Source organism: Taeniopygia guttata, chromosome 1A (assembly GCF_048771995.1).
Source record: "Taeniopygia guttata chromosome 1A, bTaeGut7.mat, whole genome shotgun sequence".
NCBI lineage: Eukaryota > Metazoa > Chordata > Aves > Passeriformes > Estrildidae > Taeniopygia > Taeniopygia guttata.
Genome location: NC_133025.1, coordinates 66,525,516 through 66,552,334, shown reverse-complemented (window position 1 = coordinate 66,552,334; position 26,819 = coordinate 66,525,516). Strand labels below are relative to the sequence as shown.

The 26,819-nt window shown below is 35.1% G+C and overlaps 1 protein-coding gene across 1 annotated transcript in view; it reads right to left on the bottom strand.

Moving 5' to 3' along the window:
• Window positions 1–26,819, bottom strand: part of PLCZ1 (phospholipase C zeta 1) — a 44,082-nt gene that overhangs the window by 14,046 nt on the left and 3,217 nt on the right. Inside the window, exons 2-8 of the mRNA XM_002196519.7 lie at window positions 25,811–26,045; window positions 19,174–19,375; window positions 17,480–17,624; window positions 15,490–15,645; window positions 7,981–8,208; window positions 5,729–5,885; window positions 3,948–4,064 (exon numbers count right to left, since the gene is read on the bottom strand). Of these exons, the coding sequence (XP_002196555.5) occupies window positions 3,948–4,064; window positions 5,729–5,885; window positions 7,981–8,208; window positions 15,490–15,645; window positions 17,480–17,624; window positions 19,174–19,375; window positions 25,811–26,045 (1,240 nt within the window). The remainder of the gene's footprint in view (window positions 1–3,947; window positions 4,065–5,728; window positions 5,886–7,980; window positions 8,209–15,489; window positions 15,646–17,479; window positions 17,625–19,173; window positions 19,376–25,810; window positions 26,046–26,819) is intronic.

Below are 26,819 nucleotides of genomic sequence, written 5' to 3'. Positions count from 1 at the left end.
TTAGACTTCACATAAATTATTTACTATTCTATTGGTTGTCTGAAGTGAAGACAGCTGGAAAGACTGATAAAATGGAATTTCAATGTTTCTTTGCTTTTAAGTGACATTGGTGTGTATCTATTACACACACCAAAAACTGCCTAAAAAGAAGTAGGCTACAGAGTAGCCCAAGAGGTTTTTCATAAACCTGGCAGTAGAAACATTTCTGCAGAAGAAACATGAAACCTTCATTCAAAACAACTCCCAGCCTTTGGAACCATTCCAAAGGAAAGCTGAGTGCATTTGGGGAGCTTCATATGTAGAATTATATTATCCCACATATCTTGTAGATGTCTACACATGAGTTAGCTGTTCCACTTCACTCTTAGTGGGGATCAAATCAGTGAAGTTCAAGGGACAACATTAAAAATATTTATATTCCTCTAGTTTGCACTTCCCAAGGAGGAGTTTTTGGGCAATTAAACCCAGTAGAAGACAGCAATAATATCATTATTGACACAGAACCCAAACAGGGTCAGATTTGAGCCATTTTGATTTGCGCAGGTGAGGCATACCAAAATTAGTTGGTTTCTTTTCCCTTGGTTCCTTCAGAGGTTAAAATCAGAACTAGTTAGAGAGCTCTTTATCACTCCTCTTTTCATGCATTTTTTTTTAATCATATTTTGTCATAGCATTGCACACAAGATTGAGCCACAGAACAGATGGGACAAAATTGCCAAGTTGCATTTCAGTGTCACAGGCAAAACCAAAACCTACAGTAAGAAAAAAACCCATCATCCTAGTGCAACTTTCACAGCAGCATATAAATTTTATGCACACTCCAAAAAGCACATATGGGACCTTCTGAAACAAAATCCTGTACCTGCCACACCGTGGCTTTTTCCTGTAACTTATTACATGTCCTGGTCATTCCTGTAGAGTGCTTTGATACATGTGTAACGTTTCCTACTGCATGGAAATGCCATATTCAAAAGGATATTTAAGTCTTTTTTTTTTTTTTTTTTTTTTTTTTTTCACTGAGGCTCTCTTTTGTTTCAGATTTTTTGTTGTTTTTCTTGGTTTATATAAAACAACTGATATCAGTTTATTTTAAAAAAACTTTCCTGAATTTTCTTTCCCTGCATAAATCTTTTAACCTCATTTTATTTACTAAAGAAAAAGGAGACATGGATACACCAAACCAGTTCTTTCCAGTGCCTCACTGCAGCTGCATGCAGAAGGCATACTAATTTTCACAGACTATGAAAAGTGGGGTTTTTTCACAAAACCTCCTGTTCCTATGAGTCTCCATTTTCAGAGAACGGACAGGGAGTGTACAGCGATATCCAAAAGCTATTTTGTGGAAACTCTGTACTTTTCAGTGAGGTTTTTAACTTGCCTTCCTCTGGAAATTAGGTTTACACAATTACATGTCTAGTCCTCAGCCCCAACAAATCTTGAGCCTGTTGGACCGTTTCATCCTGTTTTAGCTGAGCGCCAGCCTGCTCCAAGGTAATATGTTCCAAGCAATTTAGAGAAAATTGTTGGCAAGGTACAGGAGAGAGACTGTTTTGGGTCGATCACTAAAGGGAAGTGAAGGAATAACTCAATTCTCATAATTACAAGATGCAGAGGCCTGGCAGGCAGTATTATATGTAGGTTTGAACAAAACCTAATATATTTTCTTTGCCCAGCCAGAAAAAAGTTATGGATGTTAAGGGAACTTGAAGGCAAGCTTGCAGGTGTGGGGAGGAGAAGGGAGGTAAGAAGGGGAATAGGTGGCATGGGAGAAACCTGAGAGTTCTTTGAAGAGTTTTAGGGCAGTGGTAGAAGGGATCTGGAGGGATCACTTCTATGCATGGGATGTAAAGTACAAAGGCAGGGTGTGTAAAGTGCACACAAAAAGTGTGTGAATTATAGAGACTTGGGACAGACATTAAAAAATCAAAACTCTGTGTTAAATCAGTGGAAGGACATCAGCAGGAGATTCACTGAGAGACATTCATTTTGGGAGCTGCACTGTGAAGAGCAGCTATAGTTCTGCCAAACAGTTATCTGAAGCAGATTAGGGAATTAAGAATAGATCCGACATAGCTTGGAAATAATATATGTGGAGAATTGTTTTTAATCAGCCTATTCCCATGTGAAAAATTGAGGGGTTTTTAAGTGAAGATGCAAATGAAGTGACCAAGAGGGCAGATCTAACCACTTCCTGCATATTTTTAATTCTTCCAGGAAGGGGCCCAAACCCCCTATGCACCAAAAGTCATATGTTTTGCATACTAATGTTTAGAATGACTTCTCATTAAAGTCTGAGTAAACAATCAGTGTAGTAATTTTGAAAGACTTCAGCCCTGTCTGTGATCTAACAAGTGGATAGTCTTTGCAGAGATTAAGTGTGGAGATTTATAGGCTAGAAAGAAAACTAGTAAATTGCATTATGATAAAACTGGGAGATTAATTCAATTTTAAATTAAGGACCTCTGGTTAGTGCTTCCTCTAAGCATGAAACAAACTTACTAGTTTTTAATGGCAATATAGAGTGCAGATAGCAATGATAGCATACAGAGAGTGCAGCACTCCAGGTAAATAATCCATAAATCACACTAAGTATGGACGAACCACAAGGACAGAACAGAATCAAACCAATTTCACACAGTGTGGTGGTAATGTCTAGTCTGTCCCAAGTCCAAATCTGTACTGCAAATAAGCATTTTTAAGGACACAGAAACAAGTAAAATTTACACTAAGTAGTAATTTTTGTACTCCTTGTGTAGTTATATAAAACTCTACCCCAATATAACAGTCAGGATGGAGAAGGTAACTTGTCACAGAAGATATATGGGGAGCTGAGAAAAGAAACAAGTGGAAAAAGAAGCCTGGAACAAGGGTGACATAAGCTCCAGGGCCCTACAGGCAGGGTGAAATCTGTGCCTGTCCTTGGATGAGTGTGTATTTTAACATAACGAGGTGAATCCAAACCTTTCTCCTCAAAACCAGGAGCCTGCAGCAAAGTGCCCTGCTCACCCCACAGCCTCCCTCAGGTGGCCTTGGCCAAGACTCAAAGACAGAATATATTTGTGGGTAAAAAAAAACAACAAAAAAAAACCCAAAAAATAACACTATTCTGCTCTACTTTACCTAGGGTTGAAGAAGATGTAGCAGGCAGACACAGAAAAATATTTTGTAATGAGAATCTTTCAAAATGAAGAACAAACAGATGAAGGTACAATTGTCTCTAAGGCCATTAAAAAGGACAAAATGCTTACAGGTAAGAGGTTTTTCAAAGCCTGCTGGGTACAGAAGTCTTGCCATGCTTATCTTTTACAAATTTAAAGTAATAACTTTCGATGAAGAGAAGCAGAAGCAATCGTTATTTTGTTGCTCAGGAAACGAATATGTTTTGCACTGGGAATTAAGATGCTAAGTATGTGTTGCATCTATATAAAGACTGGAGGCTCCCAGCAGCTCCCAGCTGTACCTGGGGGTGGTGCTGACCAGGAATGTTTGTTTCTTTGTGTAGCATATCCTGTTCTGGGAATTTTTGGCACTACTGTCAATTTTTGTGCTCACATCTCCTGCACCTGTGCCACTCAAGTCACAGAGAACCACAGACCCTTCAGAAGCAACTTCCATTGGTGAGTAATGGAAGCTTTAAAATGCTGAATTGATATCAGTGTTTTTCTTATTATCCAGTTCAAAAGGTAGTTAAAAGAAATTAATAAAATACAATAGATTGAATATCTGGGATAAAAGACAGCTATTCAACACAAAGTGGTATTTACAATTACTAGGGATGAAAAACTGATGGGAGATGTGGGTTGAAGGAGAATTTTATATAACAAAAAATTAAAACAATGCCACCAGGGAAAAATATGCAACCTATGTAACACCAAAATATTATAGGAAGCAAGAAACTCTTGTATCTGTAAAGCCTAGAATGCAATAGTCTCTGCAAGGATACATACCCATTTGACACCCTACATTCCAGAACTCTACAGGATTATAATTTGAAGAGCTCATTCTTGTTCCCTTGGGGTAAATTCTTGTAATAAATCTCGTAGTATGTGAAATAAACTCTTTCGCTGATAAACAGAAGGATAAAATCTTGGTAAGAAAATCTTTGTGATTACAGAGGTCCTATTTGAATAAATAATAAAGATGCAGTCATTTGATCCAGCAATTTTTTACACAATATTTTATCAACGTATTCTATTGTAACATTAATATACAGATCACTCTGAGCTATGCCTAAAATCTTATTTTGAAACCTTACTATTTTATGTGTACTTGAATCTGACAGTATTTCTGGATACAGTGCGAACTTTTGCAAGAAGTTAATTAATCAATAATCATTCCTTCTGGGAAATATTCAGTTTCTTCATGTTTTTGCAGGGTAAACATATGAATTCTCCACTAAAGCCCACTGTGTTCTCATGGGAAACTAAGACACAGAACAGGAAACTGCACAAAAGTTTCCTCATTCTAGAATAGCTCAAAATGAAAAAAAAAAAAAAAAAAAAAATCATCTCTAGATGATCTTGGTTTGTTTGCTGTTAGGAGATTTAAATAAAATGACTAAATAATATTGAGACCAGGGAAGAGCACACTTTTAAAAGCTACTTAAATTATTCTTATATGTGCCTCAGATGATGTTAACTATTCATGAACACTGTTTTTCCTTCTGCTGGCTGTGTTCCCTCCTTTCTCACATGCAGGCATAGACTACATGAATGTGGGAAACTTCAGGTGACTTCTATCTACCCAATTCCTTTTTAGATATTAAACCAAAATCTACATTTCCAGCATCATCTTTCTGATCTATTCCATTCTCCTCTCCTCTCCTCTCCTCTCCTCTCCTCTCCTCTCCTCTCCTCTCCTCTCCTCTCCTCTCCTCTCCTCTCCTCTCCTCTCCTCTCCTCTCCTCTCCTCTCCTCTCCTCTCCTCTCCTCTCCTCTCCTCTCCTCTCCCTCTCCCTCTCCCTCTCCCTCTCCCTCTCCCTCTCCCTCTCCCTCTCCCTCTCCCTCTCCCTCTCCCTCTCCCTCTCCCTCTCCCTCTCCCTCTCCCTCTCCCTCTCCCTCTCCCTCTCCCTCTCCCTCTCCTTTTTTGTTTGGTTGATTTTAGTTTGGTTTGTTGTTTGGGGGTGGTTATTTTATGATGGAGAGGGGTGCTATAGAATTACTTTTATATTTTGGTGCTGCCTGCACCAAATGGAGATGCTCCAACACAGAATGAGTTTGGAATAATCCAACTTGGCTGGGCTGAAAGGTCTGCTCCAGTGGAGCACACTGCCTGCCCTGGGCTTTAGCCATCCCATTAATGAGGATTCTTATCTGCAGCTCTCACCAAAGCCAGGGGACTGCCATGCCAACTCTGCTTTCTCAGCCCAGATTTTGTGAAAGGGAGAGGAGGGAGACTGAAATTTATTCCACACTTTTTCAAGTACTGACTGAAACTCCTAAATTATTTGATGCAGAAAACAATCAAAAGGCAGATATACATTTTGTAGACTGTGTTAATATTTGTTCTTTACATGGAATTAAAACAAAGCTGAATTTCAATTTTCCTCACAAAACCAACAGAAATAAAAAAAAAATGTTATGCAAGGGACATTTCTAAAACAGTGTTATACAAAGAACCAAATAAAATCAGATAGCAGTTGTTTCATAAAATTTTAACCCTTCCAATGCCTAAGAAGTGAACCATAGCAACAAGGTGACTTTTAAATTATTAACTCAAAAGAAATTACCTGAAATTTTTGCAAGTTTTCGTGCTTGACTCTCTCCAATGGAATTATTTTCATAGCACTGCTGATGCTGCTGAGAATGCTCAAAGCTCACAAACTTCTGAGATTTGGTATAAATCACAAGGTCTGACAATACAAGGGCAATCTTTGTCCTCTTCACCTAATAATCATCAGATGATTATTGGAATTTAAAAAGTCACAATAATGCGTATTTCATTATTATTAATGTTAATAATTTACAGAAACAATCATTTTGGATGCATAAATCATGAGAAAATATGCCACAGTTAATGAATTTAATAAATATGAGCTTTAATAGTGAGATTTGATCCACTGAGAGAAAATTGAGGTTTTTGTGTCCATGTTTATCATAGTAATCATAGAGTGAGTGAAGAGATCCTTCCTAGCAGAATATTCTTCTGGATAGCTTCATAATTTTCCTGCTTCTAAGACTGGTTTAAAAATAACATAATTTTCCATGGCTTTTAACATTAGTCCTCAAAAATACACCTCCAACTTTCTATTTGTAAGTATATGAAATACTAGAAAAGACCAACAGCATAAACTCATCTATAAAATGAAGAATAACAGGCAAATATTACACTGTGATAAGCAAATTAGTCAAAGGTATAGTCCTCTAAGGATTGCTCTGAAGTCAGGAAAACTTTTCCTCTTGATTAAGGTCAAAAGTTCTGTCACCAAAATCTTAATTTAGTCTGCTCCATTACCAAAACAAGCAAAAATGACTGAAATTTTACAAGGGTCTTCTCTCTTACAGTGAGGCACTAATGACCATTTTCTACAGCATAACTTGTGAGCTAATTGGGGGCAGTAGCCAGCAGAGAACTGCTGATGCTAATCATGTTTACATTCCATTAAGGCTTTTGAAGGCAAATTCTCATCTGGCAAAATAATAGAGATTGCCTCCTCATGGCTCTTAAACTATGCAAAGTTCAAGATGATTAATTATTCTGGGGTTGTGTCCCACGAGGAGCAATAGGAGTCTACTGCCATGGAAATGTTGAAAAACACAACTCTCTGTAGGCAGACAAAGCCAGCAGCATCACTGGGGTATCTTCTGTAGATTCAAATACTCTCCCACCCTCCCAAAAGCAATACAGTGTGATATCAAGACAAATACTCCAACAGACTGGGACCCTGAAACCACTTTCTCTTCTGTCTGTGAAACATGAGCAGACACTTTTTTGTTGCTGCTGTTTAAGAGTATGTGGAATACAATCTTGTCTGTAACACGGTCCTACAAATAGACTTGAAACCTATTGCCTAAAAAGATGGCATTCCCCGTTCAAAGAAGGCTTCATCCTTCCTCAGAATTTTTCCTTACTTTCTCTCCATGTTAGATGGAATGAGAAAGAAGCAAAAACTTTCACCATCAAATCATATTAAAAAAAGACACCCTGCCTCTTAGCAAGAACACTGGGCTCTGAGGTGCCTTGCCAGTTTAGCCACATTCAGCTAATCAGAGCATGATGTGCAAGAGTGACTGGATACTTCAGGTGCTGCCTGACATCTTAAAAAAGGTGAACCCTGATGTTCAACCCTCATGAAACAGCAGATTTTGCATGGTAGAGAATTATACTTGGTTGAGAAAATGAGTTCAGTTTGACTTTCAAAAATGAGATTACACCAAATTTTACACTTCTTTCAGAAATAGTGCTTAATTTTAGGTCTCTACGTGATAAATGTAAAAATACCTCTTCACTTCCAGGTGCTGAAAAATGTTTCAGCACAACCAGGAATATGCACCTAATTTAATGCAAATAATCATAGAATAGAAGAAAACTGGGGAATCTATCTATCTTAAAAATAAACTATTAGACTCGGGGAAGAAATAGTTAACTCTGCCTGTTGTCATCAGGAACTGCTGTAAGTGTTCTCTGTACACTTATAGTTCCAGGTGGGCCATGGCACCAACAAAACACTTGGATAACTTAATCTTAAATCTACTGTGGTACTGAGCACCTGGGACAAGCATAGAAAGCGGAAAATGTGGTTGAAGTTCAAGATGGGAGCACGGGAAGGGGTTGCTTTTTAGTAGGATACTAAAATGTGGTCCAGTCTGATTTTTCTTGTAAGAATAGGAAAACTGAAATCTTCAGCTAAAACATGTCATTTCCAAATGCACTGATCTTTTAAGTAATTTTAAAGTTTCCCTTTTAAATTTAGTCTTTATTTTAAGATAATATTAAAAAAAAATCTATGTGTTGTCTATATTCAATTGAAGCAAAAGTTACCTTGGGTTTTTTTTGAGGTGGGATTGAAGATTTACGATCTCCTTTTCTTTTGGCGGGACTCCTGGTTCTATGAAGAGGCAATGTGTCATCTGTGTCCTCGTCATCAGACTGAAAGTCAGAGTCAGACAATTCCTCTGCCTCACCACGATAGTCATCACCCATCCTGAGCAGGCTTTGCTCAAGTGTTCCAACTTTTTTATTTTTTACCAGAACTTTGAATTTTAATGCCTGCAGAAAAGAGATTTAACAATAGTAGCTAGAATTATGTAGGTTTTTCATCTCTTGGTATTATTTAACTCATCTTCAAAGTTGTTTATTAAGAAAAATGAAGTGAGCTTACAAAATGAAGCAAAATAAATATGAGTGAGGCAGAAGCCATAGCCAAATAAACCAAACAGAATCTGAGGATCAAAGTACACCACAGAATGTGACTACCTAACTCCATGACAGGAGAAAAGGCTCTCCACCAGAGGTACGCAGATGCTGAAACTATGAAAAGATAGAAGTAGGAAGTAAGCCTGGCAAGATGTAGAAGGTATATTTTTTTACTATGTTACTATGCCTAAATGTCTTCTTATATATATATATACATATATATATATATACACACTTAGAGACATGTCTGATATTAATTTGGATTGTTTTCATTTATCATTGAGGCTACAGAAAATTCCTGATTTGATTTTTTTGCATATCTGTCTTGTGTACCAAATTATAAGTCTTGTTTATAACTTGTTTATATTACTGTAGATCCTTATGCTGATCTTACCTGGTCAGGGAAACAACAGTTTGGTGATTTTGCCTAAGCAGTTTTTCTATTTTTAAGTGGACGTGTATCAATCTTCATAATATATAATGAAGAGGGGCAAAAATATTATTGAATTATATTGATTCTAATAACATGGCTTTCATCTGTGCAACAGAATCTTATGAGTATGTATTTCACTTCGATTTATACCATTATATTAGTAGTAAAGCTGCTCTTATGTAGCAAACATTCAACTCTACATCTGGACACAGGATCTGCCAGTGAGTAACAGGACTTAATATGGTTCTTGAATAAAGTGATCCTCAAAAATATTCCTTAAATTTCCTATGCTCTAGTGAAAAGGGAGATTACACTACTGGGAGTGTGGCAGGAAAGGGAACAAATAATTTCACAATAAATGAAAGGTAACTGAAATGCTGTAGTTCAAGGTATCCATTAAGTAAAAATGAAACCTTTGGATGGCAAAAACATATAAACCCGAAGTTCTGTAATGGAAACCAGAGCCATGGGCAAGGATAGAGACATTCCATCCATTTCCATTGTCAGCTCCATTGCTCATAATCCCCTTATCACTTCAGATCTCCTGTTGTAGTTTGCAGGCTGCCAGTGGAATGAGACATCCTATGCCCAATATCTATCAATGCCATGCTGCTGGAAGGTTTGATTAGTCTCTCTGCACTGGTGACCCAGAATAAGGATGCCCTTTAACATTTCCTTCATTTCTTATTGATGCACTCATTTTTTTCCCCTGTGATATTTTTAGAAGTGTTTTAATATGATGAATGCTACTCATATTTTTTAAGAGTTCTGAATTTTCCTTTTCATGTTCACGTTTCCTAATATTTAAAAGCAATTCTATCCACTTTTGTTCTTTTATTTTGTTATTCACAGGAAGATTTAATTCTACAAATGAAAGAAACCAGACCTGGTATAGAAGGGAAGAAAAAACTTTCTATGGTTACATTACTGCCTCCTATATGCAAACTTCTTTAAATGAAAAAAGACCATAGAATGAGTGTGTGTAGTTATATAAAAATGGGTCATGATGTTTTAAGTCAGTCTCTAAAATTCTGTTTACAAGCTGTCAAAAAAGTGTAAACACCCTGAGGTAGAAGGAGTTTTTTGAGGTTTTCTTGTTTTGTTTTCTACAAAGATAACATTTTAAAATCACAGCTCTTTTTAGAAACAGTTATAAATAATATTCCAGTGATATGAAAGTTTTTTGGCCAGAAGCAAATTCCAATAATAGTTACCCCAAATCATTGAAAGGGAAACATAGAGTGAAAAAAAATGACATACAAATGATTTTGTCTGAACTTCAAACATCTTCAAAAAAACTTATAACAAATTTATGGTTACAAAATCAGCGACTGTGAAATCTGAGTTCTTTAATCAGTAATCAGCACTGCTAAGCATGTGACACCTTTTTCTTTACATGTCCAACTCTTCTAAAAGAGCTGAAAAGCCTTTTAATTAGCTGAAACTCTGAGCATTCACTATAACTTCTCCTTTCTAGTTTTATTATGAAAGGCAAAATATGTTAAGAATACATTTGCTGTTTACTTCTATATAAACTGTAAGAATACTAAAAAATTTAAATATGCAAAACATAATAGATGTTCCCTAGAGCATAGTGAGACTTCAAGGCTGGCATAAGCAAAAGAATCAAAGTACAATCAACTGGAACAAATATTTACATAATGAAATGAACAAAACTTTTTTCTTGTACATTTTGGTTAATGTGATGTACAACACAAATGAGCTGTAGCAATGCCAAGTTTCCAAGACAAAAATCACAAGCACTTTAGTTCAGGCAAACCCATCTATTGATCACTGTGGTTATGTAATATAAAAATTCAATCCCCAGAAATGTAAGGAATAAACCCTGGATTTGAGATATAAGTATTTAAAAAAGAATAGCTTCTCCTGTTCAAATTTAGCTTGTTCCCCCTTCTCCTCCCCTGACCAGCTGTAGGTGCTTAGAGGGATAGAAAATCCTGAAAATCTTGCTAAATAACAAGGTTAAAAATCTCTTCTGAGTTTTACATAATATTCTATTTCAAGAATTGTGTTGCTGCCTTAACTACTGATATAGGGTGAAGATGCAACACCTCCTGTGAAGTCTAACACAGGGAAAGGTTTCGAGACAATGGCAAGATTTGTTAAGTACAACTGTTAAAACAAACCAACACCAGCTATCTTTAACAGTTCAAGAGAATCACACTTAGTGAAGTGTGAATGGATGCCTTTGTGGCAGCCTTAACATTGCAGTTATCAAGATACTTTAAATCAATACTACCAGCAATATCTGAGCTCTAGGTAAAGTGATATTAATTATATCAGGAGCAGCATTTTAACTACCTCAGAACAAGTTTTCATACAACACATTTGTCCAGTGAGAAGCACCCTGCCCTGAAAATTCCACTTCTGTGTTGTGCTCTGTAGTAAATTTCAGGCAAGTCTAGTCCAAGGAAAAACAGCTGTGCTACAGCTGAGATGATATTCTACACAGGCAGCTAAATCTCTGGATGGATTGGAAAGAAATCCAAAGGATGATTGTGGAGAAAGATGGTTGCAGGTTGGCAACACATTGGATATTTAAACAGTGTGCTCAGAGTGGCACAGATTCCTTACCAAATCTCAATGTTCCTAGAAGATACCTTGCCAAACCTGATTTTTATATACCAAATATACCTGATTTTATATACCAATTAAACCATTGACCCAAGATCTACCTGGGTGATGATATAAAATATGGCAATGTCTTGCTTTTAGTTACCTCCTGAAGTTGCTTTACACTACAGGGAAGCTATTAGCAACAGATAATGGCTGTCACATGTTTACCACATTTCTGGGAAAGCCATGTTGCCTCAAGAAGAGTGCAGTGCCTAAAAATAGTGAAGGAATTAGATGAGCCTTTTGTAAGTACTCAGTACAGCCTACAGTTTCCAGAAATTTTATGAGAAACAATACTGATTTTTTTTTTTTTTGAGGTCATCACCAAGGCATACCAAATTCTCATATCTTTCTTCTTATTTTTGTAAAGAATAGATACCATAGACTGATTGAAAGGCAAAAGAATGACTAGAAATGTTTTGACTTGCTAAGAAGCAAAGATATTTCTGATGCAAAGACTTGGTCAAGACATTTGCGTATTTTTAATTGTCAAAATAAATAGGAATTCATCTCATAACTGAAGCAACAGAATTAAATATGCTAAAGCAGGTTTGATCTTGAATTTCTCGATGAAAACACTCATTGTGTAGAGAAAGCTCCTTTGTATACTGAGTAGATAAAGGTGAAGAAAAGTGGGAAGAATGAGTTCTGATTTATGGGGTTAGCTGCTTTCCCCATAATAGGAGAATTTAAAATGTCCATAGCCCATAAAGTTGTACTGGAGACCTTCTATTGATCTTTCTCGAGGAGATCATTAAATAGACCCTTTATTTGGACACCACAGGTTTAACAACCATAGGAAAGCCTTGGCAATCCTGGCCAGAAATGCTTGTGAACCACCACAATACAGTAATTGATCTTGCAGCTGTGTGGTAAACATTAAAGACAACTTGTAAAATCACAGTAGCTGCCACTTCACATTCAGTTAATCACACATCAATATCTCATTCCAACTTTGTGACAGAAAACCTGCAAATAATAAAATGTCCTTACTATCTGATATATATATCTTGTCAGCAGTGTGAGGCACTTCAATGGACTACAATGCAAAATAATTGAGGAAAAACCTTCATCAAAGCAATGTGTTTACATTCTTTTCTGTGTTATATTGGATGCCTGCATGTTTCTTTCCATTGCTGTCAAACTTCTTAGAGAGGAAGGACACAGCAGGGTAAGTAAAACCTTATCTCTTCTAACATATATTTTAAGATAAATTTTTGATATTTTCTAAGTTCATCTACGAATTGCTGCATAAGACACTTCATTCCTTCACTTTCTATCAACACATCACCAGGAGTGCTGGTGCAACCAGCAGGAATGTCTGGCACCAGTCAGTGATGTCACATTTAATTTAGTGCAGGAACTGACTCAAAGGACCTGATATTCCAGTGAATATCACAGGAAGTTCATGAAGTCTCTTTAGAGGCACCCTGATGGCCAAGACTGGGGGCAAAGAATTTTGTCAGGTCTGTTTTGGGTGGAAAAACATCTGCTCTGGAAAGAGGTAAAATAGACAGGTGAAGCTTAAGGGCAGCCTCAGTTTCTCATGGGATAAGGTATGTGTGAAAGAAGGAAATAGAGCTAGAGTCTTCTCTTTCTGCTGTATGTAGGGGAAGAATTTTGTGTTGAGATGCTACAGAATACAGGAATTGCAGGGAATTAACAATATCAATGTAGTCTCCTGGAAGTGTGACTACATGACTGAGGGCAAAGAATTAAAAATACCCTTATTCCTGAAATATTCTGGGGTTTGTTTTTCAGATGAAGCAAGAGAAAAGCAGAGAGAAAGGAAAAGCAGAGAGAAGTGCTCAGTGATCCTATACTTTTATTTTCTGGTCCTCCATGTGATTTTCACTTAGAATTACAATGGTAGGAGACATCATTGCAAGGTGGTCCAAAAAACCACCTAAGAGTCGGTTTTCCTCATTTTAAACCCCTTCCACACACACACAGTCATCTCAGTTGACAAAGGTATAGCTCAAGATCTACTTACAGAAAGAAGCAGAAGATTGATTATATAAGAGAAGAGCAAATAATTTCCATGGAAGTCTCCAAAATCCAAAACCTAAAAGGAACCTGTTATTGGCAAATGTTTCTCTGAAGTGTTGTAGGAAACTGTGTGGTTTCCCACTTCATGCACACACAAGAGAACCATTTAATTCTGATCTTGAAGAACACTGAAGTGGCTTTTTCCCTATTCTTGCTCATGCTCCATCTTGAAAAAAGTAGAGCAGTAAATTATATAGGTGACAGTTTTTTTGGGGTTTTTTTTCACACTAACTGAGAATACTTCCCACAAAGAGCATTTTAAATTCAACATTTATGATTCTGTAACATCTCCTTTGCACAGCTTAAGTAAAGCAGTCTGAAGACTAAATTCAGAATTTGGCTTTCTCAAATGATAATGAATTTACCCAGGCCTTGGAAATGCACAAGGTCCCAAGCTTTAAAGATGTGATGTCATTAAACTCCTTTTGAACATGGACCAAAGTTGTTCTTCAAAAAGATGTCAGCCAAAAGTCAAGCTTACTACTGAATTTACAAATTCTGTTATAGCTACATATTTGCATTGCTAGCTAAAATCCTATTGATTTTTCTTACATGCTTGATCAGAACATCTAGGAGAAATGGAGATGATCCTAATTTATGTTCATTCTCAAGATAATAATTTATTAAATTCAAATCTTTGTAACCAGCTGAGGACATTGGTGTTATTTAGGTAATCCTTACACCTTGCACAGATAGGAAATATGTCTCACAATACTTTAATATGCTAAAAGTTCAGGAGAATTAATCTCACCTGACAGCATTTCCATACTTATGGACCCAGCAATCCATTTTCAGGCAAAACTCTACAGAGCTGACTCATGAAAACTCTAAGCTATGAAAATATAAAGTATGAATTCCCTATATCACAGTAACTATATGGTAAGGAGCATATATCATAGAAAGTAATATTTTTAAGTGTGTGATTTAGTGATTCCATGTTCACTGATTTTGTGCTTACTTCAGAGAACATATGACCCTTGGATACCTCCTACACTGAATCCAACCATGTTTTCAGAAGCTTTAAAACAAGCCCTCCTGTTTGATATAGTTTATACTTTTTCCTAACTGAAAAAGCATTTTTTAAGGCTTCAAAATTATATTGGACATCCTGATGTAAAAAAGAAATAATGCTACAACAACAACAAAAAAGTGGAGAAATGTCAATATTAAATAAATTTATAAATAAATTAATAAATAAATTCATATGTACATAAATTCCATATTTTTATGGAAATATGAGGATTGTAATACTTTAACACATCTTCTGGACAGATTGCTTCAAAAATATTTTTCCTTGACAAGTCCCTTGAAAATTACAATCTTTTGTGTGTTTTGCTTATGAGACTGCTTCCTCCCCACATTTTCATTTGCATTTTTTGTAGCTACTGTAAAAAAAAAAAAGTGTAAAATATAGCTATCACTAGCAACACTGACAAGCCTAACTAAGTATTTTGTATGTATGCATGTATTTGTTCTACAAGAGATTTAAAAAAAAAAAATTTGTCCTTGAAAGAGAATTATGTGCAAAGTCTAGCACAATGGAAATTTATTTATTCTAGCTTACAGTAAAATTTTCAATACCTATCTAATTGCCTTTTGTGACTTCATAACCCAGTGGTCTCAGGCCACCAGCTGAAGAGCGCTGTCTTAGGGAGAAACACACTGACAGAGAGAATGGCTTTGCAGTAGTAGAATGCAAAGAAAAAGCTTCATCATCACTGTTACTGACCAAAGAAATGCTGTCCAGGTTTCCATTTCAATAATATGTTTAAATTTCAAAAATTTTCTTCAATTCAAGCAACAAAAAATAAATCAGCAGATAACAGATACACCAACATGTGGCATCTTTCCATGGGGCTTTTTTGTGCTGTTTAAAATTTTTTGTTACTAACTGAAGTGTATTTCTAACACCAGAACTGATCCATGAATTCAGTTCCAGAGGCTTAAAATAATAATAATGAAGTAGCCCACAATTTTTTCCATCTCCTTCATAGAGAAAAATGAAAACTTATTACCTCAGGAGAAGGCAGTCGAGTCATATCTACTTCACCACCAATTGGTGTAGAAAGAAGTTTATCGCCTAGAATAGTTTTCAAGCACTCTGCCATTACTTCCTGCTGTTTAGGGCTGCAGTGGTTCTCCAAAGACAGTACAAGTGGATACGCAGATGACTGGAAATATAATTTTAGGATTTTATTATTAATAAATAAAAATAATTGCTTTTCCAAAATATCTTGGAAAAGTCCCATTGGCAAAATGTATTTACCTTCATTTTTGAAACATTTCAAACATAGATCAGTTGTTTCAGGTTAGTAAGACAATAAAAAAGCTCACATTTGTGGAAAACAGAAAGAACAATTAAAGAAGAAAAATTGCACCTTCAGAAAGTTAAAGCAGAGCTAGACATAGGCAGAGGTGTAAAAAAACTGCTTTGTTTTGGTTTTAAAAGGTAATCCAATTGTAAAATTAAAATTGACAACATAAGGCAGGATTAACTGTCTTTTGCTTTAGTTTATGACAGATTTTTTGATTACTTTTCAAGCTGATAGTCTCCCCAAAGCTTGTTCAGAAAGGATTGCTTTTACATGAACAAGCTATGCATATTTTTTATTTTTCATAATATCACAGACTTTTCTAAGGACAGTCTACACTTTACACATCCCAGTACTCAAGCAAGGGTAATTGAGTAAAAATTAAAGGTAAAAGGTGAAAAAGTGAAATTGAGTAAAAAATAGAGAATAACTCAAAAGAAACACATCCATAACATAATTATATAAGTTAATCTCATAAGTTGCCAGTAATACTGGTGGCTACCAAAAACAGTCTGAATGAAATCTTTGCTGAGGCAGGACCTAAATTGTCAATAAGGAAAATGCCATTTTATGTTTTTCTTGTCTTACATTTGTCCTCTGAGCTTTTGCTATTGACTGTTAAGAGAAGCAAAGCTCAGCCTGCATGGACAGCTGGTACCAACCATTACCTATTGTGATTTTTATTATTTCATTGGCACTTGGGCTTGAGAAATGAAGTTTGCATCACAGTTAAGCACAATATGTTGTGTATTAGCAAGAATAGAAGTTATATCCAATGAATTTTGAAAAACCATGGAATAAAATATTGTTTTTAATTTCACTTTTAAAATCAGAGACTAATTAAATTTTATATAGAAAACAGAACAGAAAAAAACACAGCTTTTATTAACACTGAGAAGGCTATAAACACATATATTAAAAAAATCCACGTAAATTAATGATCATGGGTGTATGTATTCTCACACATAATGCAGGCTTGATTCTGAGATTTATCATAATAGTCATTCAGCACTTCCTTTGAGCAGGAATTTTGCCAAAAGCCTATACAAAAGCCTGAGACAATGCCAAATCTCTCCAGATTTCAGTGCTTTTCCAGACATAGGCAGAAGGAACCTTGTCCTGATGAGTCACCTGACCAAAAAAAACTATTAGCTGCTAACATTTATCAGGGTCAACATTCAAAATAAAAAGAGAAGAAATGGAAAACAAGGCCTCAGACTTTAAGATAATATCTAATATTTTTGTCTATTTCATAAATTCACATAGGATATAAGACAGATTGATAGCAGCAGAAGAATATGTGATATAAAAACCTTTAAAATATATAAAGAAGGAGGAAAACATCAGATCAATTCTGAAGTAGTTCTTCAATTTATATTCAGTCCTTGTTTAAATAATCTCAGGTGAGAATTACACATAGGAAGCTGAGTAAGGTCACCTGTATCCTTTGCACTAAGTTTAATGTATATTCATTATCAGGACAAATTCTTATGATTCCTTTAAAAATTTTTAAAAATACATTAAGAACAAATAGCACAATTGCTATGTGATTAATTTTAACAATGCCCATTGCCACAGGCTCTGCTTCATATTTTTTTTTACCCTGGAGTATCTATAAGAGAGCCACATCCCTGGCTTAGTTAAATCCACCACTCTAAGCAGCCTGTGTATACATAAATATATCTATACATACCATAAATGCATACTTGTCAATCACACGAATTACAGAACGAAATGGAATTTTGCTTGTTAAAGTGTGACCATGATACACAATGGGTTCATTGTTGTTGCCATCCCAGCAGTCAATCTCCAGGCAACGACATCCTTTTAAGAGAGCACTTCAGAAGAACAAGAGAAAGCATTTTACAGCCAAAAGAAAGATACCACACTTTTTTATACAAGGTGCTGTATTTCTGATTACAAGCACGGTAATTAATTACAGAAAAACCACCTCATTTTCATCATAAATAAAAAGAAATCCTACAGAATTGTAGATATATGAGACAGACATACTCTCTGTTGTTTATTTTAGGTATGTTATGTAATAAGCTTTGTTAGAGCTTTAAAGAATATGGGATTACCTGAATTATCTTCTTTAAAAGACTAAAAACAAGGGTCATAGTTTTCAATAAATGAATTTTGGAATAAAGGCAAAATTCCACTTAAAATATAATAATAAATATTTTAAATGGTCTTTTGTGTTAGTCTTCCAAACTTGCTTGCAATTTTGAGAATCACTTTATTTCAAAATCCATTGCACTTAGAGTATCAGGTTGCACTGGGGCTTTACATAAGTCAGTTCTTCTCCTCAGCCCATATTCCCAAGAGGGAGTGCTAAAGTTTTTCAGGCGCATTGACTTGACTGCTTTAATTTTAATATGTTAGTGGCATCCCTTAAACTCTTAGGTTTCTCATATTTGACTTGCAACTAACTGAAACATTTCTTATAAACTGTTTTACTTAATTACCAATCTGTCTTTTACACGCTGCTTTTCACACATTAACAATATGTCAAATATGCCTGTAGCTGGTTTTAGCATTTTCCTCACACAAATAGTAGATAAAGAGGAACAGAGAGGGGGTTATACCCTCTTTGCAATTACTTTCAGCAATACAGCATTAACATAAAGGAATTTTAAACACTGTTAGAAATTCAGTATTGTTTCTGACGGTTGCAAGTCACTATAGAACATTAAGAGAGCAACCAAAAAAATTAGTTCAGATAGGTGATGGTTCCAACTGCTTCCTCTTCACTAAAGCAGTACAAATAATAGGAATTCTGGACACAGCTCTTCCTAATTCTTAATATATCCTGCCTTCAGTGTTGCCTTTATTACACAATCCATTTCCATCTTTCCTGCCATCCTAGTCATCATCCTCTGGAGTCATGCACTGCAGAGGTTCCTCTCCTTGCTGGCTACTTCAATGCCCACATTTTGTTGTTTTGTTGTTTCTAAACTGCCCACATGCACTGGCCACAAATGTCCTTGACACAGACATACCCCAACACACATCTTGTATATTGAACAAATTAGAGCTTGCCCAGGAATTTTACATTTCTTTTGGGAGTTATTTATTTTTGCATGGTGTGTTGAGATTAAAAACTGATTTAATCGTGTACTGTACACCATACTATAGATTTCATTTGCTGCAAGGTTGATTTTCTAAGATGTAAGTGAAAAAAATAAATTGTTTCCAGACTATGAGCAGATGGTTTGGCAAATATATTGAAAAGTGTACACACAAAATAAAATACCACTCTCACATTTTCAACTTGTATCTTTGATGGCTTTGTCCCTTACTGCCAAATAGGATTGTATGTGACTTAGTATTCATTTTTTAAAAGCCAAAGAATGTTTAAAATATTAAAAAACAATGTCTAAATACCTGGTATATCCCCATAAATGACTGGGTCCCATTAATTGGTCAGCTATCAAGTAGGTGTTGTGAGAAGATGAAATAAAATAGTCACACAATGGCTGGGTCATATCTTGATAGACGCTCTTGTGCTGGCTTTTAAATATTGAACATTCTTCTGAGTTCATATACCTTATAAATCCTTCAAATGACATCTGCTTTTTCTTCCTCACTGAACAAAAACAAAAAGAAAAAACAAACTCTGTCATGAAGCCTCTCTGATGGTTATAGCTATGTACTTTCTGAAATTTTTAATAGCCAGCTTTGAACACTGCTAAAGGTTATACAGCACAACACTTTCCTGCAATTTTAAAATTCATAACAAATGTATGAACAACACAAAATGAGATACATGTGACTCTGGAGCTGGATTGCTGTGGTTCAAACTTCTAATAGGAAATTAATGTGTTTTGGCACTTTTATTTTTTTATGGACAGCAGTAAGAAGAGTTTTCAGTAGTCCTAATTAAATATAAAGTAAGATATTTGTTGTTTACTTTGGAAAGGAACATGCCAGGCAATGCACTAAGAGAATCTTGTTTTCTTTTTTAAGAGAATTAGGATTGTTCTCAAAAAAAGTCAGATAGAAATTCTTAATATAATCTTGCAGAAACTAGCACCAAATATCTTCCCCAGGGGTAGAAAATTCCAAATAAATATTGATCAAATAATGTTTAGAAATATTTGAAATAAAAATAGCATCTTAACAAAAGAAATAACTGCCCACACAGATGAATTGCAAATCAAGCTTATTACACTACTGCATTTAGTTACTCAATTAACTAATTGAGTCCATACCAGTGATAGCCATCCCATTTGTTCTGGTTTTGACTGATTTAATGGCAAACAGAGCCATTACACTGCCAGCTACTGCTCCCAAAGTCATGTTTCAAATGCAGTCATTTTGCAAATGATATAATCTCAAAAGTCAGCTTTGCTTCAAAACATAGATTGAATTAGTGAGAGATTTTGCCCAGTTCTTACTCTAAAATTATTTTATCATCACCATAACAGGCCAGTAGTGAACAAGCAGCAAATAATGCAAGATTATTTTATGCTAACAATAACTTAGAAGACAATGTATACAAACTTGAAGCCTGGATATATCTGCAGGAAAACCCCCTTTTCTGCCCTGGTAATTCTTACTACAGCTGTAAGAATCAGAATATACAAGTTAGAATTGCTATTATCAATCTTTGAGGTGTGACAGAGTGAAAGTTTTACACCTGAATGACAATTTATAGAAAATAATTATCCCTCAATTACACAGGTCTTTGAACTAGAAAACTTGCAATGTTTTACAATGATAAAGAAAAACAAAAGGCCATCCAGACATCAAACATGCATTCACCCCAGAACTGTTATTCCTACCAGAAGTCTTTCTGATATTATTCTTCCAGACTTCCATTCATCAAGAATCCTCAGACAACCCAGTAAAACCATTGCAACTGCTAAACAACCTTACTGTCAGGAATTTTTCCGTAATTAGGAAACAGTTTACCCTGAAACTTCCTTGCTACCCAAAATATTTGTTCAGTTTGGTATTATTTCTCTCCTCTTTTTTCACACTCTTCCGCTGATGAAAACTGCTCTTGCGCTTCTCTGATTCCACTGCTTTCCACAAAAACAAATCCAATCCACAGCATCTTCCTGTCTCAGATTTCTGATAATTTTCATTTTTCTGCTATCCACCAGTGCGGTTAATCTTTCATAGGAGAAAACAGGATGCTATTTCTTCATGGAATGTCCTGCCAAATTGCTACTCACCTTTACCATCTTAGAAGGGTTTACATATTTATTATTTGCTCCATTTTTTTTTCTAGTAACTGACAGTGTCTAGTTGCTTGGATGTTCCCTTTCTAAAATAGATACTGCATTTGATCTTTTCTAGTCTTTCAATTCATCATTCATTTCCCCCCTATTTTCAAAAGTAACCTTTGACTTGTATTAGCCAAGTTTGTTACAGTCAATTTTCTAAGAACTTGGATTTGTCAACTTGTCTTCACTGACCTGATTACATCATTTAAGAAGGTCCTACCCTGTTTCATCCATATTTTTGACTGAGATCTTACTCAGATTGATAATATTACAGAGGAATTTGTTTGGTCTTTTAACTAAGAGATTTGCAGGATGCTTCTTGCCACCCTGATGACTCTTGAAAAGTGTATGCTATTTAGTATCTTGACGTAGATTTATCCACATGCATGTGTTATATTGTTCTACACTTGTAACAATTGGATTAAGTTTCTACTTTCTGGATCTTTAAAAATCATTCTGATTTTTTTATGTTGTTTAAAACAGAATACACTCATCCTGTATGCTTTGTGTATAATGAATTACATGACCTGTCTGGATTTGATTTCTGATTAATTTCTTTTTTATGGTCTATATATTTCTCTGAGCAATTACAAGTAGAGCTAGTAACTATTAGTGTAAGCATTTTTTATTTTCTAACAATTTTTACCTTTACTGCATTTATTTATTAATTTAGTGAAAAATACTGGCTTTTCAAAGTCTTGCTTTTTTTCTGAATTATTTATGATGTTTTCCTGGCTGTTCTTGTCATTAACAAAAGTTAACTGCAATATTCTCAAGAGAAATTAATGTTTGTGCAGATATACTGATGACCATAAGCCCCCAGAAATGAACACCTAGCATTGTTTTGTTAGTCAATATGTAAGCTTGTGGACTTCAATAAAACTTTCAGCTCATGTCTCCAATCAACAGATTAAAAATCTTTGTATTTTTACATAGCTTACTACAGGCCCTTAGATTTCTGAGGAATAGCCTAGTCATATTATCTGCTGACCATTTACAGATATTTTCTGCTTCTCCATTAAAGGAAATGGGAATCCATCCCAATAACTATTCCACGGTGAAAAGACTTTTATCAAGGCCTTACATTTCTCCCCTGGAGGAACCTCAGTCTTTTTCTCCATTAGAACCTTTTAGCAGTAGTTAGGGTGTACACACATATCCATTCCTTGTAGAAAGAGAAGGCAAGAAAAGATTTCTGTCTTCTTGTTGCCTCTTTCTGTTCACAAAGTTCAATGATTCTTTTTCTTGCCCTCCCCTTTTGGATAGTGTGGAATTCATTTTATTAGAAATATTATTTTATATTGTTTGATTTTTCTAAAATCTGATTTAAGAAAAGATATTTTTCTCATTCCTCCTGTTAAGGTAAACTCCAGCTCTGACATGTATACAAATACTGTCACATCAGAGAGGAATTATGGATATAACCTGAGTATTTGAAAGAGTCTGATTGGATTATACATTATCTTCAGTGTTTATTACATTCTGCTTTCTTATTTATCTTGGAACTTCTTTGAAAATATTTTTCTTTATCTTTGGAAAGAAAAAAAATGGAAACTCATAAAATGTTTGCTGCCCTGAAGGCCTGTAGAGTACCCACACTGAAGCAGAAAAAACAAGAAATCACTCTGAATTGGCCAGAGCCTCCTGCAAGACCTGTTTCCTCCTGAAGGTCTGAGTACAACCTGCAGCCCTTCTGGACTTAAACAGAGGCTGGGGAGTGGGGAAGAGAAGAACCTGAACTGAATTTGAGACTAGGAAATGGGGAGAAACCTGTTTCCCATGATTTAAAATGTATGTGTGTGCTCTTCGTTTCCCAAGAGCTAAATCAGTACTGTTACTTAGCCCCCAGAGATAGTGATGTGGGTGCAGATATGTTTGTTGGGCATTTTAGGGGGAACTCATGAGAAATACTTGCAATCAGAGACCAGAGTGTTCCTCTGCTATACTGCAAGAAGGAAGCTTTCAATCACTGTTAATAGTCAGGCAGAAACATAATCAGATGGAATTTCATACTATGAAATTTGACTACTTTACATCAGAATGAAACATTAATGCTCTAAGGGAACAGTAAAGAGAGAAGTATTTCCTTGACTAAAGTAAAAATACAGTTATTCCTTTTCTTCTCTGAGTTTATGTTCTAGGAGGCTTTTTTCTGCCTTACTCACACCTATAACTGGTGCATAATGGAATAAAGTATCTATCTGAACAGTCCAGTCCAGTTTCCTAAGGGCTTATAGCTCGTAATCACCTTTTTTTGAAAATTTTCCCTGAGACTGGGTATTTACACACCCTTTCATACATCTGAGCTATTGTGTCTCACAAATCCAGACACAGCCATTGTCTTCACTGAGATTTTTAAGTCATATTTCCTGCTTCACATGATTTTTTTTATCAAATCTGTAGGACTTTGACAGAGATGTCTGCTTTATTAAGTTTGATTTACATTGGCCAATGGGATCAAATGCTCTCTTCTGCAAATTTATTCTCTGCATCCTGCTGTGTCTCCCACACACATGCACAAAAAAAAACCCCAAAAAAAAACCACCCAAAAAAACCCTCATGACTGTGTATATTAGGAATAAACTGAAAATCTTTTTTTGCTTCACAAATACATTCTGGATTACTTAAAGTCCTTTTCTGATAGATGCACCAGGCTTATATTGTTATTTACAAAGCAAGCTGATTTTTTAAGACAGGCTTGCATTTTTGCCCTGTTTTTGTATTGCCTAGCAGTAAAATAGGCAGGAATAGAGTCTTTGAATGGCACTACATTATAATGATAATGGGATCACCTTCCTATCCTCACTGTGCCTCTAATCCTATCCATGTAAATGAGAAGTTTTTTAAAATGACATGTATACTAAGCTTAAAAAAAAAGTGCATTTAATTGGCATGTTTTCTTTAATCTCATTTAATGAGTTGAGGCTTCTATTCAAAGCTAATAGTAAAATAGGCAGATAATGGGATGTTTGGGAAAAGCAAAACTGAAATTTGGGTGTTAGCAAAACACAACTGTCAGGTGCAAACCACATATTCATAAAAATTTGTTAGTGTAGCATTTTGACTTTAGGTATTAAAATTATATAGTAAAAAATAAAAGACTAATTAATTCCTGAACTATCTACAGTACCCACAGAGTATATTCAGAGTTATCTGGCCCAATAGCTTTGGAAATCTCACTGCACAAATGTTAGGGATGCTCTAAATGCCATAAATGGATTTATTTAAATTATATGTAAAATGTAGTCATTATTTTTATCCTAATCTTGACATACCAGTGCTATCACATTGATGAGAGAATCATCATTACTATCAGCAGACCTGTCAATCAGCTGTCAAAACCTGCCCTTTTCCCTTTCTGTAAAGTACAGGGCAAGGGTGACAGATGAGTCCAACAGATCATCCTGATGAAGAATGTTCTGTAGCAAATTCAGAACGACAGTTACACAAAATGGTCTATCAAAATACCATATGAATCTTCTCTCATGTCAATCATAACTGGAAATTTTTAATAAATATGTTTGAGTGGGAGTTTGAATTCACTCAAAAGAGCACAAACAATACAGAGATTATTATGTTCAGCAAGATTACTTCCAATTACGAGACAAACAAATTTATCACAGATGAAGAAACAAACAAGAATTTGGCTCAGGATCTGAAATTTAAACCAGACATCAAATTAAACCTATGGAAACCTCAGTTGATATTTACAAAGGTGTTTTCCAAAGGACTGAAGATTTTTCATTGTTTAACTGTGTTATAGCTTTGAACTTTCCCATCAAAACAGGTAACAGAAAATAAAATGAACCTTTTAAACTGGCAACTTATATAATTAGTAAACATTAGTTCGTCTGAAAGTAGAATATGTTCAATAAAGTTCAGTCAGATTTGAAAAGCAGCCTCGAAGAGTAAAGGCATGAGTCATGTTTTTTAGCTATTACTGGACAGTAAGTGCCTCTTAATGAAACACCAAATGTTCTTCTGTTTCTCATTGAAAAAGTGGCATTTTTCATTTTCTTCTTCCACCACAGGTCAGCATAGAAAACCCCAGGATTTTATCCCAGAAGAAATATTTATCCTTGATTTTTTGTTTTTCCTTAACCAGTTATCAATTCCACCCACTTTCAAAGACTGGGAACCATGAAAACAAAAGAATTAAACACATTCCACTGAATAAAAAAAACATCTTGCAACAAAATGCAGCTGTATCCTTTTCATAGCTCAGTTATAAATTTTGCCACAAGTTGAAATCAGTGAAATTCAGCAGAAGTGTTACACGCCAACTTGGGACACCTTGAAATAGGTGAAGAACATGTTAGAGATTTATTAACCCCTCTTCATCTCAGAGTTCTTGGGATTCAGAAAGGGCGACTAGGCACCTCTGAAAATCTTACACAGTTCTTCTGCAAGGAAGTCAGAGGAACATCAAAGTCTGAGGGCTTGCATTATCACTAAATGACTCAAGGGAGAGAAGACAGTGTAATGAGAAGACAAGAACAATGTCAGATAAGAATCTTAAGAAAAATAAATTTAAAATGGTTTGTAATGAGCTGAAGGACAGAATTTATAGAAGGACTAGAAAAAAAAAAGGTAAAGAAATGGCAGAAAAAATAAGAGAGCAGAGAAAGGAGAAAAAAAAATGAAAATAAATTAAAATACAGGAAGAAAAATATTAAATAGACGAAAAGACATGCTTTAGAAGAAATAAAGATATGAGGTTTTGCAAAACACAGTCATTGAGAGGAGCACAATAAATCAGAGCTAGATATCAAATAATTTACTGTGCATACCTTCATCAATGGGTTCATACTTCATAATAATTTCTAAGGCAGTTGTTTCATTAGCTTCAGTTTGAAATTGTTCTTTTGCAAGAAATTTAAGGAGCTGGCCATCAGGTAGAATGTTGCCATCCATTGAGTAAGCCTTGAACAGTTCTTCAAATTCAGGTCTGTGTACAAGAGCTCGATAAATTGCTTTGAAGTCATCCATGCTAATTATATCTCCTGAGTGTTTGTCAAGGGTTTTCTGAGGAAAAAAAGCAACCAAAAGAGTTTTTTTAAACATCAATAAAACAACATGCATATATACAAAGTTATGCACCAAACATTTTTTTATAACTGACCCCAGGATTGAGAATCATAGAAGAATCCTCAGGCAACAGTGGCTACAATCAGATTAAACTCTTCAACTTTTAGATTACACTTTGTGTGCTGCAAATATTTTATATAAAGTAAAATGGACCATATGACATAATTAACATCTAAATAAATACAATAAATTTAGATTTAATGCCTTTTTAATATTAAAACACGTGGTAGAAAATATCTAAAATGTTATGCATTAAAATAAATGTGCAGCATAAAATTTATCAAGTGGAAAATTTATTTCATGTAATACCTCTCCAACAGCTATTGGCACCAAATTTTAAATACTGTCAGTGAAATTTGCATACAAAAACAGCACCAGTAATCTTAAAAATGAAACAAGGATGACCAAATTCTCAAGAGGTACAAGTCTTTTAACACTTCAAATAAGAAACACTCAAAATTTGAAGATGATATTTTATAATAACCTATGAGATCATGTTCTACTCTTAACAAGCCAAAATGTTTAACTTAGATTAATTATTCACACTCTCAGAATTCTTGAATTGTAAGTTTGTTTTCATAGAGCTAACAAAATGTTAGTATAGTAATTAATTTCAGTGTTTCGGTATAAAAGCCAAAAGAAAAGTTAAAAGGGCAAAAGAATTTGAGTAGACTAATAGTTTTTATGCCTTTTTGTGTTTTTCTCAGGTTT